The sequence below is a fragment of the Dreissena polymorpha genome, chromosome 1, assembly GCF_020536995.1.
Source record: "Dreissena polymorpha isolate Duluth1 chromosome 1, UMN_Dpol_1.0, whole genome shotgun sequence".
In the NCBI taxonomy this organism is placed as follows: domain Eukaryota; kingdom Metazoa; phylum Mollusca; class Bivalvia; order Myida; family Dreissenidae; genus Dreissena; species Dreissena polymorpha.
The window spans coordinates 177,188,920-177,209,214 of NC_068355.1; the positions used below are offsets into that span (position 1 = coordinate 177,188,920).

The window sequence follows — 20,295 nt, forward strand, 5'->3', positions numbered from 1 at the left end:
TTACGTTTTTGCTAGTTAACTGGTTTTTCATTTTCTGCGGTCAAACGATCTGCACATTGTATTTCATGTGCAAAATACGTGTCGTTTTCTGAAACAGTATTTTTCATCGATTTTACATTATTTTCGACGTTCATTAAATTATTTTAATAGAATGACGAATACACATGTGGTGATACGGATGGTCTGTTTTATTATCTTTTATGGTTTTAATATGACGTCATTGCGCGAATGGGATATGCACTGAATATTACTTCCGGAAATAACTACATTTATGTATTTTCAGTTTGGAAATGCTATGGTACTGATGCTTTTTAAACGGACATAGGGATACCGTTTAAACTGTAACATTCCGTTTATTTAATTTCGTTTAAAAGTTTAGAATAATCTGTAAACGTGACACCCTTAATCATAACTACAACAAAAATTTGCAAAACTGAAACATTTTTAGCACACCTGTCACGAAGTGACATGGTGAGCTTATGTGACCGTGTGATGTTCGGCGTCCGCTGTGTGTGCTTGCGTGTGTGCATCATCAGCCTGTGTGCTTCCATCAACAATTTGTTTGTGTAGACAGTAGAGGTCACAGTTTTCATCCAATCTTTATGAAATTTGGTCAGAATGTTAATCTGAAATCTGGGTTGGGATTGTATTTGGGTCATCTGGGGTCAAAAACTAGGTCACTAGGTCAAAAACTAGGTCACATAATAAGTCAAATAATAGAAAAAACCTTGTGTAGACAATAGAGGTCTCAGTTTTCTTCCAATCTTTATGAAATTTGGTCAGAATGTTTATCTTGATGAAATCAAGGTTGGGATTGTATTTGGGTCATCTGAGGTAAAAAACTAGGTCTCTAGGTTAAATAATAGAAAAACCGTCAACAATTTGTTTGTGTAGACAGTAGAGGTCACAGTTTTCATCCAATCTTTATAAAATTTGGCCAGAATGTTTATCTTGATGAAATCTGGGTTGGGATTGTATTTGGGTCGTCTGGGGTAAAAAAACTAGGTCACTAGGTCAAAAACTAGGTCACTAGGTCAAAAACTAGGTCACTAGGTCAAATAATATAAAAACCTTGTATAGACAATAGAGGTTGCAGTTTTCATCCAATCTTAATGAAATTTGGTCAGAATGTTTATCTTGATAAAATCTGGGTTGGGATTGTATTTGGGTCATTTTGGGTCAACAACTAAGTTCCTAGGTCAAATATTAGAAAAACCTTGTGTAGACAATATAGGTAACAGTTTTCATCCAATCTTTATGAAATTTGGTCAGAATGTTTATCTTGATGAAAAGTGGGTTGTGATTGTATTTGGTTAGTCAGGTGAGCGATTCAGGGCCATCATGGCCTTCTTGTTGTTTAATTTAGTCAATTTACCGAAACGTGAAAAGGTCCCTTTAAATAAGTTTGGCTAGCATAGGCATTATATATAAATTTTACATTCTTTATAAGTAGTGACTATATTGTATTGTTTAACAAGTATTCTTTATAAAGGCCCTTGTCAAAGCCACAATTCAAGTTCAAACATCATAACATAGCCCATCTGGAATTAGTTTTAAATAAAAAGTACCATTCTTGTTAACCTGGGCAGTCATTTGAACTATATGTATTATGTGCTTTAAGTCAGTTTAAATTAGCATTTTATTGAATGCACTTCTTAAAATTTCATTCCAGTAGGTTTAAAGTAAACTGACACCGTACACGTTCTCACGTGACAGTTTACATCGTGACGTAGTGAGGCTGGTCACTAGTCCCACAAAACTGTGCCGCAAAGAGCTTTTAGGGTTATACGTGGGACAAGGTTTTACATGTTCACATGAGATTTTCTGAGTCATTGTATAAGTGGTAATAGTTGATCTAATATAAATAGTATATAATATATATGTATGTTTCATATGTTTATATACTGATGCAGATTTGTTTGTAATTATAGTGTCAGAAAGTGACTTTGTTAAAACTAGTTAATCTACAAAATGGCAACAAGTTCTCAGTCTTCAGTTGAGCCCAGTTCTAATGAAGTGAAGGACTATATTTGTAATGCCTGTGAAGACCAGAATACTGTTGGGACCAGTGCTGATTTCTATTGTAAACAGTGTGAACGATTTTATTGTGGAAACTGTATTCATCTGCATGGTAAATTGTTTGCAAAACATAATTCTATTGGAAGGGTTGATATAGATAAATGGCCAGTTTCAAAAAAGGTGGTGGATTTTCTACAAACTTGTGATGTTCATAAGGAACATAAAATTGACCAATTCTGCAACCTGCACAAACATCTGTGCTGCCCTCAGTGTGTATCTGATCAACACAGGTATGTACTCCTCAGCTGTTTAGTGATTATAACAATATGATTACACAAATTATTATATACAGACAGTTAAACCCATATTCATCATGATGTAAATCCAAAGAAAGAGTCTTTAATAAAAAGTTCATGTTCATGTTCAAATCCACTAACTGGTATTTAAATTAATAAAAATGATTATGCTTATATAGGGAAATATATTTAAATGTTGAAACTCATCATTTCAAACAGAGAAAAAAAGCGAGAAGTATTAATAATTTTTTTAAACATTTTTCTGTAAAAGGAATCATTGTTTTTAATGTTCATTTGATGTCATCATGTCCTTGAAATTTCCTGTTAAACACTTTACAATAGGATGACTTGGGATCAAAAGAAAAAGAAAATAGAAAACAAGGGCTGTTTTTCAAACATGCATGCCCCCCATATGGGCTCTACGTTGTAGTGACAGCCATTGTGTGAATATGTTTTTTGTCACTGTGACCTTGACCTTTGACCTAGTGACCTGAAAATCAATAGGGGTCATCTGCGAGTCCTGATCAATCTACCTATCAAGTTTCATGATCCTATGCATAAGCGTTCTTAAGTTATCATCCGGAAACCATGTTACTATTTCGGGTCACCGTGACCTTGACCTTTGACCTAGTGACCTCAAAATCAATAGGGGTCATCTGCAAGTCATGATCAATGTACCTATAAAGTTTCATGATCCTAGGCATAAGCGTTCTTGAGTTATCATCCGGAAAACATTTTACTATTTCGGGTCATCATGACCTTGACCTTTGACCTAGTGACATCAAAATCAGTAGGGGTCATCTGCGAGTCATGATCAATGTACCTATGAAGTTTCATGATCCTAGGCCTAAGGGTTATTGAGTTATCATCTGGAAACAATTTTACTATTTCAGGTCACCATGACCTTGACCTTTGACCTAGTGACCTGAAAATCAATAGGGGTCATCTGCGAGTCATTATCAATCTACCTATCAAGATTCATGATCCTAGCATAAGCGTTCTTGAGTTATCATCCGGAAACCATTTTACTATTTCGGGTCACCGTGACCTTGACCTTTGACATAGTGACTGGAAAATCAATAGGGGTCAGCAAGCCAGTCATTACCAATCTACCTTTGAAGTTTCATGATTCTAAGCATAAGCGTTCTTGAGTTATCATCTGGAAACCATTTTACTATTTCAGGTCACCGTGACCTTGACCTTTGACCTTTGACCTAGTGACCTGAAAATCAATAGGGGTCATCTGCGAGTCATGATCAATGTTCCTATGAAGTTTCATGATCCTAGGCCCAAGCGTTCTTTAGTTATCATCCGGAAACCACCTGGTGGACCGACCGACCGACAGACAGAACGACAGACCGACATGAGCAAAGCAATATACCCCCTCTTCTTCGAAGGGGGGCATAAAAATCAATGTTTACTTGTGCCTGGGCCAGTTTGAAAATAATAATTTTCTGATTGCTCATGATATAAAATTAATTTTACCAAAGCAAAGAAATATCCTTTATTGCTTTTATGATTGATAACCAGTCAATAATCATCATTTTAAAAATTGTTCTTATGCTTGGATCTGACAATATGTTGCTATCTAAGGACAATTCTTTTAAACCATTCTTCAGGAAAATAAAAGAACAACATGAATTCAAAGTAAAATTGCAAATAGCTCATCGAAGTTAGGCCCTTAATGTTTATAACTTGTTTACCGTTTCTTGTTTATGTTTTTTCGCTACTACTTTTTCTTATGGGGACTATAGGTTTAAACCCTACCGATCTTTATGTCGCTCTAATCCTGTCCATCAGTCTGTATTTCCGTTGAACTAGATCATGCAATGTCTCGGAAAGTAACTGAAAATACTTGCAAAAAAGTTAGTTTTTTCCAAGTAAGACCTACAATTTCCAAATTGAAGGTTTCCCCAAAATTATGTTTTGTAGATCTCAACATTTTGTTCATCTTCCATCCAGCTATATAAGTTCAACATTAGTGAATATAATACTCACAACACTTTTATTATCAATTTTGAAGCATTTTTCCGCACAAATCAACAAGTTATTTTCATACGCTTTGTACCCATCTCTGCATAGCTTTTGTTGTTATACCCCCCTTCGAAGAACAGAGGGTATATTGCTTTGCTCATGTCGGTCGGTCGGTCTGTCGGTCGGTCCGTCCACCAGATGGTTTCCGGATGATAACTCAAGAACGCTTAGGCCTAGGATCATGAAACTTCATAGGAACATTGATCATGACTTGCAGAGACCCCTATTGATTTTGAGGTCACTTGGTCAAAGGTCAAGGTCACAGGTGAAGGTCACATTTACTGGAAATAGGCATTTTAAGGATTTAGCATGGTTCAAACAAGGGAAACAACTACCGTTTATGCATGTTTTTTTGTTACAGCATTTGCCTCCCCTGTAATTTATTTAAATTTTACCAAATGAAAGGCTAACTGCATTTTTGTAATGCATTGTATCAACCACCACCACGACCACCACCACCACCACCACCACCACCACCACCACCACCACCACCACCACCACCACCACCACCACCACCACCACCACCACCACCACCACCACCACGCATTTTTGTAATGCATTGTATCAATAAACATCGGGCAAAAAAGAAATTAAGGTTGCATTATCTCTACCAAGTTATGCCTCCTTTCGAAGAAAAACTCAACACAGTAAAATGGTTCACCACCACCTGCCCCCCTTCGAAGAAGAGGGGGTATATTGCTTTGCTCTTGTCGGTCGGTCGGTCTGTCGGTCGGTTGGTCCGTCCACCAGATGGTTTCCAGATGATAAGTCAAGAACGCTAAGGTTAGGATCATGAAACTTCATAGGAACATTGATCATGACTCGCAGATGACCCCTATTGATTTTGAGGTCACTTGGTCAAAGGTCAAGGTCACAGGTGAAGGTCACAGTTACTGGAAATAGGCATTTTAAGGATTAAGCATGGTTCAAACAAGGGAAACAACTACTGTTTATGCATGTTCTTTTTGTTACAGCATTTGCCTCCCTTGTAATTTATTTAAATTTTACCAAATGTAAGGCTAACTGCATTTTTGTAATGCATTGTATCAACCACCACCACCACAACCACCACCACCACCACCACCACCACCACCACCACCACCGTTGTTCACAGTGACAAAAAACATATTCACACAATGGCTGCTACTACAACTTATAGCCCATATAGGGGGCATGCATGTTTTACAAACAGCCCTTGTTTATATCTAATTTTAAAAAATCCGGTATTTCATTCTATTTATTAACAGCTGAATTATGGAAACGAAAAACTAAAAGTAACTCTGCTCAGGTATAAGAACCTAGGCCATTTGTTGAACAGCAACCTTTCCACTCCTATGGATAAATTATGTATGTGGCTCAACATTTTAAACATCAAAAAGGGCTAAGCACAAAAAATCATCGCGCTATAAGACTGTTAACTACCATGGACATAATGAAAGCTGTGTCAGTTCATACAAATTGAACTAGAAGTATTTTCATATAAAACAGGATGACAGGATTATGCATTTCCTAAGCAGTGTTCTGGTGAAATTTCATAAAAGGCAGGGCAAATGTCTCATAGCTCATAAATATTTTACAAATGTTTTGAAACACAAACTATTAAACTTGAAGTTAATGTTTGTTATGATCGTCTAAAAGCTAACCCTTTTAGCTGAAAGTTTAGGATAGAACTTTGGAAGCTCCTTTCATCATATCTGTCATACAATAATTATGACCATTAACTAAAAGGAGTTGAGTGTTTTACAAGCCAACGTCATCAATTACCAGGAATATGTGACCCCATAGTTTTCATGCAGCCAACATCATAACCTTGGAAAATAATGCAAACAAGGCACAATACTGATGTATGTTTGAATCTACTGTTGGCGTTGTTGTAACCGTTATAACTTATGTTGTTGCAAATGTTTTGGGGCGACCCCTGTGATAGCCAGCAGTAAGTTGTGGCTGTTACATGCTCGAATCTACTGTTGGCGTTGCAGTTACTTTTATGATGAAGAGGTTTCAAACTTTCTTTCATCATTATGAATATTGGGATCAATTAAAGGACTCCTAATTTATCTGTGAACTTTTAAATATATTTAATATGGATGAAAGAAACAAGAAATTACCATTACCTATGTATCAAAGTATTTTTAGCAAATTTAAAAAAACAATTATGAGCTATTGTCATCACATGAGCGTCGGTGTTGGCGGCGGCGTCTGCGCCGGCATCCGCTTAAGTTTTGTGTTTAAGTCCACTTTTCTCATAAAGTACAGTGTTTTTTCCATCTATAGGGGAATGGTGGCGGGGCCCGTCCAAAGGGGAAAAACGTGTCGTTTTTAAGGGGAAAATTAAAAATTTACTGTTTTATATGTAATGATATTTATTATATGAATACACATGTATGCATAAATGTAATATTCACAGCTGAATGTCTTTGTCCTATTTCTTAAATATATACCAATGATTTTTTCAACATTAGTTTCAGACAGTTCAGCCTTCATGCACAGTCTTAGTTTTCCTTGCCATTTTGAGTCTAATTGGGATTTTTTAAATCGATAACATGGAAAATGTGAGCATTTTTTATCAATAAAATGGACCAAATTGGAATGTTTTTATCAACGAATATTGACACAATATTGACTAACTTAATATAACTATAATAATTCAAAATCATGTTAATTATAGTTATATACTTTATTAGTTGTTTATGAATAAATTTGAGATATATCAGGGCTCAACATTAACCGAAAAACCAACTTGCCCTACCGGGCCAGTACTTCCAAAATCTACTTGCACTGAACGTACAGCAACTTGCCCAAACATGAAATATCACATCAACTGTAAACCTCATATTGCTTGATATACCAAAATGATACACCACAAAACCTTTTTTTATTTTTGAACATTTAACAAAATGATTACAGCAATTAAAGTCTAAATTAAATGCTCTTTGTTCTTTTTTGCACTTTTCCAGGCGGACAACTAGATTATAAAATAACTTGCCCAGACCCAACAACTTACTTGCCAGGGGCAGTAGGACAACCTTAAATGTTGAGCCCTGTATATTTATCATAAGACAGTTATTTAAAAAAAAAATTATTTTTTTTTTTACTTTTTGAGGGGATTTTTCTACAAAATGGGGGAAAAATATATACTCTTTTTTGAGGGGAATGGGGCTGAATATTGTCCCCGAAATCGCCATAAAAAACACTGATGTATCAAAGCTATTGTATTCAAACATTGCACACTTACTTACTTTTATGAGGGGACTGGACAGGCAAAGTAATGTAACTCTGACTGGCATTTTCACAGAATTATGACCCCTTTTATACTTACATAATTTAAAATTTGGTTAAGTTTTTTGTTTAGGTCCACTTTATGCCTAAAGTATCAAAGCTATTGCTTTCATACTTGCAACACTTACTAACTATCATAAGGGGACTGTGCATGCAAAGTTATGAAACTCTGACTGCATTTTGACGGAATTATGGGCCCTTGAAAATTTGGTTAAGTTTTGTGTTTTGGTCCACTTTATTTGAATTGCGTAATAAGGCAAATACGCTTGTTATATATAGGCCTGGGACATGTTTAGGCCCCTGAAGTACGGCACATATAAGTCACACTGTAAGTCTATGCATGACTTCTTGTGTGTGTGTGAGTATTCTGTCTGAAATTTATATCATTTCTGTATTTTTTGCATTCCTAAAAAGATTTTAATGCCTCTTCATATTTTATATTTCACTGACTACCAGACAATGCGTCAAACAAAATCCATGCTCTAGGTTAAAGTGTCTTATTTGTAACATAAACATGCCTGGGAGGATTTTCATTTAACTTAGGAATATTATTTTCCTCAGCCATACCGAGTCACTCATTATTACATAAGGCAAACAAAACATTGAACACATACAAGAAAAGCATAGCATGTGTGCAACTGCAAATGAAATCACCCAAAATAAATGTACATGTAGCATACAATTAACCCTTTACCAAATAGATACGTATTTTGACGCATGTGTAGTCCCTCTGAAAGTAAAATTTAATTTAAATCACACCATTCTAATTAGATTCAAAATTTAAAGGCTTCATGTTTAATGGAGCCCTTGGTACAAAAATTTGACCATTCCCCAAGAATCACATTTTTTGTATGGATTTATTTAGCATAATAACTTCTTCCGTTAAACCACAATGTCTACAGCGTTGATATTTCGTATGTAAAATCCAAATGTGTTTCATTAAAGAGACTGTTCTAGATATTTTCCCCAGGTTTCTAAAGTGAAAATGCTTCATTGTCGCATAATTGATATAGACCTACATACATGTAGTTGAATTATGTTTAAAATCCTCTCTACAAGCCAAGTGAGAGGTGTAATATTTGGCATGTAACATTATATAGCGTTCCTGTACTTAGTTTGATTCAATCATTATTAAGGGTTCAAATTGACCATGTCTGTAGTTGTTTACACTGAAATATTTCAAAGTGTACATGTATATCGTAGCATAACAACTTAACATACACAAAGCACACACATAAAATGTGGTATGTGATGTCAGATATTTTGTTTGGTCCTCGATAAGAAACTGTTCAACACATGCCCCTGGGGTAAAATTTGGCCATGCCCCATTACACAGGTGAGCGATCAATGCCATTCTTTGCCCTCTTGTCTAAAAAAATATAACGATGTTCCTTTATTAATGTCTGCTTGAAAAGAGAGAATATGTATTGCTTAAATAATTTGTATGGTAAGTGGAAAATATTGTTGTTATACCCTTTTAAGCTACTGTAATCCTTTAGTTCTTTAACAATTTAAACAGCTTTATGGAAAACAAATTAATGTTCTTTGGTTGAACAAGTTTCTATGATGTTTTAAAACTTATCAATATTCCGCACAAAATTTTAAATAGCTCAGCAAATGAGATACTCCTTAAAGAAAATTCCTTTGTGTGAAATAGACATGCTCAAATATCCACAACCATTAATTTGTATTATGTATCCATTAAGCTGAAGAATTTTCAATATGATATTTAGCAAATTAGCTTATTTATTAGCTTAAATGGTTTATTTAACCCATTCCAATAAGAATTGGAAATTTATCAACATATTTTTTTTATTACTTTTTGTGCACTTTGCTAGTCAGATTTGTGTGAAATAGTAGTTTTGATATTGGCATTCTTGAATTACTTTAATTTAGATTTAAAACTTACAAAACTTTTAAAATCAATGTTGTTAAGTTCCTATATATGTATTTAATTTTCGCTTGATTAGTCATTGTCAGCTCAGGTACTACTAACATGTACCCTGGGTACTCTTGTAAATACTTAAATGTACCCCGGGTACCGAAAATGTACTAACACATATCCGGTCAATTGAGACTGTACCTGAGATGAATTCCCGCCTAAAATCCAATGTCGTCAAAATGCTTTTTAAACAGGAGTTTCGATAATATAAAGGTCATTTTACAGAATATTGACATAAATATGAATATAATTAATTTGAAAAAAAGCCGACCGAGACGAATTAAGCGGAAGGTTACGTTTCAGTATAGTTTCCGTACCCGGGGTACATTTAAGTATAATAAATATTATCCGGGGTAAATTTTTAGTAGTACCCGAGCCGAAAATGACCAATGCAGCTTAAGTTTCCCTTCAAATAATTGGTTTGTATATATAAATGCTGTGCACATGCCCATCATGGGTTGGTCTTGAGGTCGGTATGTAGACTAATTTTGTTCTGCTTATATCTGGTGAATGCATTGGTGTACAATCTAGCAAATTGTTATGTTGGTTATTAGTGAAAACCTGAATGCGCTTGTTAATGTTTAGGTCAACATGTCAAAGGTCAGTGTCACAAGGTTTAGTGATTTCTTTGGTGGAAAGTAGTAAACATATAAAGTTTAAGGGCAAGGTCACATGATCTGGCTTCATAATATTAGTTTGCACACAAAATCTAGAGAACCTGTTAATGTTAGAAAATATTTTACAATATTTGTGATGTAATCAGAGAACGTGTTCATGTTAGAAAATATTGAACAATATTTGTGATGTTGGCCTTCACTAACATGCCTTATACATTGTTAAATTTCTGTCCATTTATCAATATGCATTTAAACTCACTGCATTTAGTCTGGCCTATCTATCTATTAAACATGATCTAATTTCCAATTCGGTATCTTCTTTGCCACAATTGGAAATGTAATTTATTCAATACCCACGTGACCCAATAGTCCCATTACCCTTCCCAAATAAGTGTGTAAAACTCGAGTTAAACACGAGTTTTATCCGTGTTAAACCAAGCGGTATTGGCAGTTGGTTTTTAGTGGGTTTTGGTATGTTGGTTTTTGTGAGTTTTGGTAAGTTGGTTTTTTCTGTGTTTAAAGTGGGTATTTTTACCAACTTGGTTAAAACTGAGTTAAACAAAGAAAAAACTCACTTGTTACATAAATGTGGGCTTTGGTAAGTTGGTTTTTTGTGAGTTTTGGTAAGTTGGTTTTTTGTGAGTTTCGGTATGTTGGTTTTTTGCGAGTTTTGGTAAGTTGGTTTTTTCTGTGTTTAAAGTGGGTATTTTTACCAACTTGGTTAAAACTGAGTTAAACACAGAAAAAACTCACTTGTTACATAAATGTGTTCTTTGGTAAGTTGGTTTTTTGTGAGTTTTGGTATGTTGGTTTTTTGTGAGTTTCGGTATGTTGGTTTTTTGTGAGTTTTGGTATGTTGGTTTTTTCTCTGTTTAAAGTGGGTTTTTTTACCAACTTGGTTAAAACTGAGTTAAACACAGAAAAAACTCACAAAAACCAACATACCAAAACTCACAAAAAACCAACATACCAAAACCCACAAAAAAACCAACATACCAAAACTCACAAAAAACCAACATACCAAAACTCACAAAAAACCAACTTAAACACACTTCTGTCTACAAAAGTGTGTTTAAGTTGGTTTTTGTGAGTCTTTTGTTCGCTTAAGGGATCATAAAATTTTGCTTGTTTGACCTGTAACCTCTGTAAAAAAAAATATTTACACCTTAATGGTAAAAAGGTTATTTGAGATAAAATCACAACAGATCATTACAAGCCCCATGTGATTATAAATAAAAGACACACACAATTTGCAAAAAACAATGTTTATATTAAAAAAAACAAATAATGTGAACATTTTTACAGTGCATTTTTAACAAAACCAGGAAAACATCTACCCAAGATACATTATCACAATATGCGAGCACATTTAACATAATAAATTAAAATAAATAACATTCTCCTCTTTGGGCTACCACAGGTAAAAATGGGAGGAAGGGTATGAACCATGATTATATACAGTTTCAGTTAGTGAGGGGTGATACAGAGGATAAAATTAATAATAATTGTTTTTAACTGTGTTGGTGGTACCGGATTTATAAAATGACAACATTAAGGAATCCTTCATCCTATCTTTTCCTGGAATAGCCCTTTACACATATTTACACCTATGAACAAAGGAACATATTGCTCAGCACTAAACAGTTTATATATTCTCCCCGCAGTACATGACACGAAGCCTCCTCAAGGCCCATCTCATGTTTTCTTCCACTGTTGATATGGGCAGGGCAAACTTTTTGGAGATGACAACTGAAATGTATATGAACAATCAATGCAGGATTTTACTGTACATTACAGTATTAAAAAAACATGTAGAAGTTTATTCCACCCAAATCAAGTCTGATCTGAATGACTTGATTTTGGTGGAATAAACTTTTACATCAATATCATCAGTTCAGATATCCCATTTTAACATCATCTACATTAGAAGGATTTCAAAAGAGGTTTTTGAAACAAGGAGGCAAATTACTGTTGCTTGAATTTTTTATATCGTTCAAAATTAGAGCTTGATCGTTAACTTTATACTGAGGTTATTTTTGTCTGCCTATGTGTTAAATTCTCAAAACTTTTATACACAAACACAATTTTTAGTAACTCTTAAATTTTAGCAGTAGTATTAAATTAACGCAAGACAGATTATGTGCTGGAGTCAAATTTGAATCAATTGCATTATGTTTGTTTCAAAATGAATATGGAGGCAGTAGAACACCTATATATTTAAATCCCCTTTTTCCCTATAAAAAAGAATCATACCAACCATGGCGTAGTGTTCAGCAATCAGGAGACCCTCTCGAATCTCCCCCTTAGGGGAGGTTGAACAGCACTTCATAGAGCAGTCACCAGCTGATCAGGTCTGAAAACTATACTGTCATGGCCTTTGCGAGGTGCGTCTTGTGCATGATCTCATTTGAGATCAGGTCCTGAAAGATATTTTATAATGCAAGTGATAAATACACTGTAACTCCAATATAACGCGGATGACGGGGTCCAAGCCACACAACAGCGTTATAAACGGACAGCGTTATAAGTGTTGAGCTTATTTATTCAAGGGGGCTATAAAAACAGGTATCATAAGTATAGCCTATAGTATAGGCCCTGCGTATTGCCATGCTGTGTTGTCATCCGCAAATACATGCATATAAACCGAATCGAACGATAATATACATACAGCTTTTCTAATGTGCACATTTATCCGATAATCCAATATAATTACAACATCACTTACGAAAAAATAATGTTAAACATTTATGGCAAGAAATATATTTACAAATTTCGTAATCAAATTCATATGTCTACTCCATTTTTCAGAAAAATTAGAACAGTGCATTATGGGACACAGCTTTCATTGAACGAGCAAATTTAAATTAAGATTGAATGCAATACGACACATGTACAAAGGAATGTTTTATTGCGTCATACGCAGCATGTAAAACACATGCTTTCCGTGGACTTTCTGATAACGGGCAAAAATTGAAGTGCATCTCAGTTGACAATTACACTGCATTAGCATGTAAATAAATCGTCAGGATTTTAAAATTTATTTTTCGTATACGTACTGAAACATTGAACACACACAAAGATATTTTTATTTATCAAGCATGTTTAGCATATAATAAACGATAACACACACAGCCAAAGCTTATACAATAAAATACAATACACGATAAATACAAAACATAAACAGGTAATCGTTTTAAATATCTTTAATTTGATAATTATTCCACTTGCACTTGCCTTATTGAAATTAGCGCACCGAACCGCTCCGATAGGGAATACATGTAATAAACCAAACTCGCGAGTTTTCACACCTTTATTGACATTACACAACAGATTAACACCAATTACCTGTCGAGTGTCGTTTAACCTCGTATTGATTAAAATCAGTTAAACGGACGGATAAAGCAATCAAGCTGTGATCGCCATACTTACAAATTGATTGAATTTATGAAAATACATGAAGCTGCATAAAATGGATTTGAATCAGAAATTGAAGGCTGGAGAAAAAACGGGATCCAAGGACCCCCCGCCTTATATTGGACACAGCGTTATAACGGACCGCACTATATTGGAGTTACAGTGTATTGCTGTTATGGTATATCTTGTTACTATAAATATTATTAATTTAAATCAAAACAAGTTTGTTTGCTTGTTGTTTTTGTTTGTTTATTTTTGCAATTTAAATCCTGTGATCACATGTGACTTAACGCTTGTCATAAATAATTAAAAGAAATTACGTGTGGTAGAAAATACTGTTTGAAAATGTACCAAGATATGTGGTCTCATTTGGCTGTGTGGACTGGTCAGAAGTGTGACGCCTTTCAAATGCTAAAACCTGTATAGGAGGTTTTGGGGATTCCGATAATGACGTCACGTTTGCGCATGATCAAATTTTGGCCGTCAAAACTGCGGCCATGCTGCTATTGTTTGCATTGATGAAGCGCATCGTGATAAGGTTACAAACATTTTCGCGACCCTTTTGAAGAACAAAAATACTCAGAAATTGTAATTCTTTCAGATCAAATTGAATCCAATGAACGAACACAAATAAGGACGAAAACAAACAACACATTGATTGATTTTATGTAATCATTATCAACATATAGAAACGTATTTGAACCTATTTGTCTGTAAAAACTTACCTTGTTACAGATTAACTAAATCCTCTTGATAAATGTTAATGTTTTTTATTTAATTGTTCACACCAATTTTCACACTCTTTGTTTCAGCATTTTAACCCAGTGTTTAATTGCCCCTTTCTTTATCACAAACCAATTATCTCGATATGATTGGATACTGTCCAGACAATTGCTAAGAAAACAGTGTGTCATAAACCCAGGGACCTATACATGTATGACTTTGTATGGGGTCTCTGCATAAACCACATGTGTCTGGTCATTAAACACAATTTATGATACCTCCATGTCATCTCTCGACATATTAAGTAAAAAACTTAACAGTTGCTTTAATTAAATATTTGAACATATTTAAAAATAGACATTTGTCCGAAATGGATTAACAGCTAGGAACTATTAAGTATATATATTAGCCAGTTTAAACATAACAATAAAGTGTTTAATAACTATACATTTAAAATATTGTACACATTTACTGCTACACAATTAATGTATTTAACAGGTACCTGCAAATGTAAACTCTGCTATAATGTGTAAAGATCGTGCGTTACTGCAGTGTTCGAAACATCATCATGAAAACAAGCAATCGCGTTTGGTCATTATAGGGATATAAAATACTTGCGTTAAATAAATTAAATGTGTAGATTAATGGTATCATAAAATGCTAGATTTGTATCTCTCATTATCACTACAGACGAGTTTTCAATATACGTGTACATGCAAAGACAGTTCAATTTGCAAAATATGCAGGTGTTTTTTTCAATTTGAATGCTTAAATTTATTAATATTTTCATTCAATGTTAACGAAACGAAAATTCATTCAATGTAAAAGAAAATTAAAAATACATTTCAAGATTGAAATGTATTGAGCTTTTTTAGGGCTTTGTTTTATAACTGATTCAATGCACCCCTTACACTAAATTTCAATCGCGGATGAAAAATAACACTATCGCATCCACACCACTTATAATAATATTCAAATAATTATATGTTTTATTATTTTTGAAATATCATTTATTAAATTCTTATTTTAAAAAAGAATACGGGTATTTATAGTTTTGTTTTGTGAAATTGTAAGTATTAAGTCTTCCGACGACCTTTACTCTGATACAATGTAATTGGCCCGATCAAGAAGTTTACGGCCAATCTATTTTTAGTAATGGAAAACCCCTCTTGTGACGTCACACAAAAACCTCCTATAGTTTTACCTCTCAACAAATCCAACTTTCCTTGGTCAAGGACAGGGCTCGGTTTTCCCACTCCTGATCTACTCAAGTTGGGCTTGCAAAAAGTTAACCCACTTTCATACCAAAACACACTTAAACCAACATAAAACTGTGTTTTTTCTAAGTTTTTCTGAGCGGAAGTTGGTTTTTGCTAATAAAAGCGAGTTTTATGTGAGCTAAACTGTGCTTAACTGAGTTTAAAGTTGGTTTTTTAAAGTAGATGTGTGTTAAAGCGAGTTTTTTTGCTGTAAGAAGTTGTTTTTTTATGTGTCAAAAGTGAGTCTTTTTATTTATGAGTTGGTTTATGTGTGTTTAAGTGTGTCTTTTGGTTTCATAAGCGAGTCTTTTACAACAGAAGTGGGTCTTTTTATAAACAGAAGTGTGTTAAAGCGAGTTTAAGTTGGTCTTTTTATAAATAATTTGAAAGCCGCAACAAGGCTAAAAGACTCACTTTAACACACTTATCAATAAGTTGGTCTTTTGTTTATTAACATAACTCAACAATAAAACAATAATTCTTCAACTAGGTCTTTGTTTCATGTTTATAGATATATATTATCAAGGTGAATTGTAAAGGGGCTTTTTTACAGCTTGTTTGCCATTGCACCTTTTGTACATTTATGGGCTCCCCATAATTTTAATGAAACATTGGATAAAAATTGCTCTTTCAGAACATCACAGGTTCACAGATACTATAAAAATGTTAAAATGTTCAAACTTAGTTTTTACCTGAATATGAAATTGTTTGTCTTTCACTTTGAATCAATACATAAATATTAAATATATTATAAGAACAATCACACATCTATAAAAATGTGAATACTTCCATTTAATTCATGTTCTTTGGAGAATTCAATAGACTTACAGTGTGTTTTTATATTCATTTTTTGAGGGGGAGAGTGACACTGTTTCTATAATAAATAAAACTAGTTTCAGTGTGAAAGTGTTGATTAATATATGGAAACTTATGTGGGCTTGCCAGCATCAATTATATCTCCTCAACATAAAAACAATAACTATTTTAACTTTCTTATACTGATATTTAACCCCAATACAATTAATGCCTACCACATTGACCTTTAACATACAATTTAAAAGGCAATAAAAATAAATAATATTTATACTATTAATATTATTTGCTAACACCATTCAGCATGTTTTTTTAAATATTCACAATTAAATATAATATGCTAAGGGTGCTGTGTATTATTCAATAAATACATATATGTTGGTGTTGAAATCAGTAGATATTTCTCAGATTTAGTAATTGGCTGACACACATAAGAGATTAGCCCTCCCCCCCCCCAATTAAATCATAAATTTAAATAAAATTGATTTTGAGGTCACTAGGTCAAAGGCCAAGGTCACGGTGAAAAAAAAAAAGGTCACGGTGACTCAAAATAGTAAAATTGTTTCTAGATGATAACTCAAGATCACTTATGCCTAGGATCATGAAACTTCATAGGTACATTGATCATGACTCGCAGATGACCCCTATTGATTTTCAGGTCACAAGGCCAAAGGTCAAGGTCACGGTGACCAAAAGTAGTAAAATGGTTTCCGGATGATAACTCAAGAACTTTTATGCCTAGGATCATGAAACTTGATAAGTAGATTGATCATGACTGGCAGTTGACCCCTATTGATTTTTCAGGTCACTATATTGAAGGTTAAGGTCACGGTGACCTGATATAGTAAAATGATTTCCGGATGATAAATCAAGAACGCTAATGGCTACGATCATAAAAATTCATAGGTTCATTGATCATGACTCCCAGATGACCCCTATTGATTTTGAGGTAACTAGGTCAAAGGTCAAGGTCATGGTGACCCGAAATAGTAAAATGGTTTCCGGATGATAACTCAAGAACGCTTATGCCTAGGATCATGAAACTTCATAGGTACATTGATCATGACTCGCAGATGACCCCTATCGATTTTGAGGTCACTAGGTCAAAGGTCAAGTTCACGGTTACCCGAAATAGTAAAATGGTTTCCGGATGATAACTGAAGAACGCTTATTCCTAGGATCATGAAATTTGATAGGTAGATTGATCATGACTCGCAGATGACCCCTTTTGATTTTCAGGTCACTAGGTCAAAGGCCAAGGTCATGGTGACCTGAAATAGTAAAATGGTGTCCGGATGATAACTCAAGAACGCTTATGGCTAGGATCATGAAACTTCATAGGTACATTGATCATGGCTGGCAGATGACTCCTAATAATTTTCAGGTCACTAGGTCAAAGGTCAAGGTCACAGTGACAAAAATCATATTCACACAATGGCTGTCACTACAACGGAGAGCTTATATGGGGGGCAATCATGTTTTACAAACAGCCCTTGTTTAATTTATTCCTTAAATAAAAGCAAATACACATTAAATTAACTGAATCTTACATTGCGTAGTAATATTTATTGTGATCTTTCTTGTTTACGGAAATCGAAATAGTCCTTAAGAGTTCCACGCAAAAGAAAAGAAATGAGACAAAATATCGCTATACGCCTTGATTAAAATTTAATCAGCGTTCCAAATCTAACACACTCAAGTAGAACACAGACGGTTGTGTTCAAACAACAATTCTTGTTTCACCACTGTAAAAAAAAATAAAATTCAAACATGGCTGCCGCCATTTTGAAATATACAAAATGTGCAGACACATACCGTGGCTACGTGAAGCATGATTCAGCATTTATTCCTGCCGATATTGTTAATTTTAGTCTTTAAACAACTCTTTTTTTTACACACTTTATACTTACTTACTTTAAAGTATTGTTCTACTCACCGAAGTTGTATAATAACCACGTACATGTTTACTTTCGTAATGTTTAAATTGCTTCCATGACGAGTTAAAATTCTAGACGAATTTCTTCATCGCCATCCATCTTTTCTATTTTAAAGCACTGGATGTAAGCAGGCAATTCTTTGAGGATAGACTTTCTTTGATCGACGGACAAAGGAACAACTAAACCATCAAAGAAATTACAATTTTAATTTGACATTGATTTCCTTCAAAAAGTTAAAGAACAATTCACCGACACTTTTCTTAAATTTAATCCATCAATTGTTCAACAAAACATCGCGTTATTCGAGTACATTCAACGTTTTAACTAATCGAAAATGCAGTCTCACCAGTTTCATTTCAGTTTTATATCCAAACACTGTATTTTTCACATTCACGATATTATTATAATCCATCGTAAACACACACACTTGTAAACTCGTTAAATGACTGCGTACCCAATGACCTAAATGACGCAATCAGGGGTGAAAGGCAAAAAAAAACTAGTCCCCACGTAATGTTCTTTACATAAGTGTGGAAGAAACCTGATCTAAAAATAACCGTGGAGAAAACCTTATCTTTTCTATATGAGTCGTATTTGTTCTATAAATCATATTTTAGCTGTAGGATAAAACTCTCCTCAGACTGAAATTCACAATTTTGATGCCATTGTCGATTTGTCACGTGACGAGTTTTCATTTGGATACTTTCAGATCAACCTTGACATTTTTTTGCTGAATTTGTAAACATTACTTTCGTTTTCGGAAATCTATTATTTGTGATTAACAACATACGTCTGGTCGAACAAAAGACTGATTTCAAAGTGAATCAGGTAATTTTAAATATTTTTTACCTTGAGTTTGTATTTACTCGACAATTTGTTTACAAAACAAGCAAGAATAATTTAAAATACTGGGAAATGTCATTCTGAATTTGAAAACACTTGAGCACATGGTATGTTACTATAAATAGAAATAACGTCATATGAGCGTGAAATCTCGGGAGATTCGCATTTCAAGAATGTCTGTCACATCGCTGTTTTTCTCGATATGTTAGAGCAGGAAAGATAAATTTTAAATGTTTAAGATAGTATTTTGTGAAAGAATATGTCAGTTAAATGAGAAAAATGTCAATTTTTCCAATCAAGTGGTTTATTTGGGCCAATAACTGCATTTAAAAGCAGTTTTGTTCCGGTCTTTGTTAACTGTCAACTTTTCGGAAATTTCTGGATGACTTTCATAATGGGGTTGGTCCATAACTTTAAAGTCGCGCCAGTCAAATATCATAAAAAGCGATATAAAGTTATGGTGGCCATTTCTATGCAGGTAATTGACTTAAGTAAGTAAGTTTATTGTAAACAAAGGCCTCCGGCCCATAATACATCATGTTTACAAAATATATATATACAGATAATACAGAGAGTTGTCCCTACCTATGTATATACAATATCATTGAATGGATAAAACAAACAAAAAACAAATACGAACAAACATACTTCCACTACAAGTATTACGTTCCATATAAAGAACGTATTAAATGGTAAACATAAAAGGCTATTTTTTTAATAACAAACTCATTTTCATTTCTTAACAGATCAAAGAAATTTGAAACAGTTTGCCTGCCATGATACCAATTATACAAATAGATTTACCTAATGTCAGCATATTCAGAGCATTCAAAAAATACATGATATTCATCCTCTGTTTTTACAGATTCATTTTCTAATTGACAATGTGCACATATTCTAAGATTTCTTGGTATTCCTAATTGTCTACCTAACTGTATTTGAAACCTATGGCTTGAACAACGAAATCGCTAACGCTTGTCTGCAATTAAATGGCATTGTTATGTCTAAATATCGTTCCGTGTTTAATAAACTTTTAAATTGTCTGTAAGTATTGCATCTTGAAGAGTCATTTATATTTTCGTGCCAGGTTTGAGTTGCACAATCAGTAAGGCGTTGTTT

At 34.0% G+C, this 20,295-nt stretch overlaps 1 protein-coding gene and 1 long non-coding RNA gene across 2 annotated transcripts in view; one reads left to right on the forward strand and one right to left on the reverse strand.

The window, feature by feature from the left end:
* The first annotated feature begins 1,899 nt into the window (after window positions 1-1,899).
* The window catches only part of LOC127864616 (uncharacterized), a 45,476-nt gene continuing 27,080 nt past the window's right edge, over window positions 1,900-20,295 (forward strand). Inside the window, exon 1 of the mRNA XM_052404424.1 lies at window positions 1,900-2,309. Coding sequence (XP_052260384.1) covers window positions 1,972-2,309 — 338 coding nt within the window. The 5' untranslated portion in view covers window positions 1,900-1,971. The remainder of the gene's footprint in view (window positions 2,310-20,295) is intronic.
* On the reverse strand, window positions 11,437-15,604 carry LOC127862857 (uncharacterized). The gene is made up of 3 exons (XR_008040824.1): window positions 15,529-15,604; window positions 12,441-12,607; window positions 11,437-11,936 (listed from the first exon to the last, which is right to left on the reverse strand). It is a non-coding gene; the product is annotated as an uncharacterized LOC127862857 (long non-coding RNA).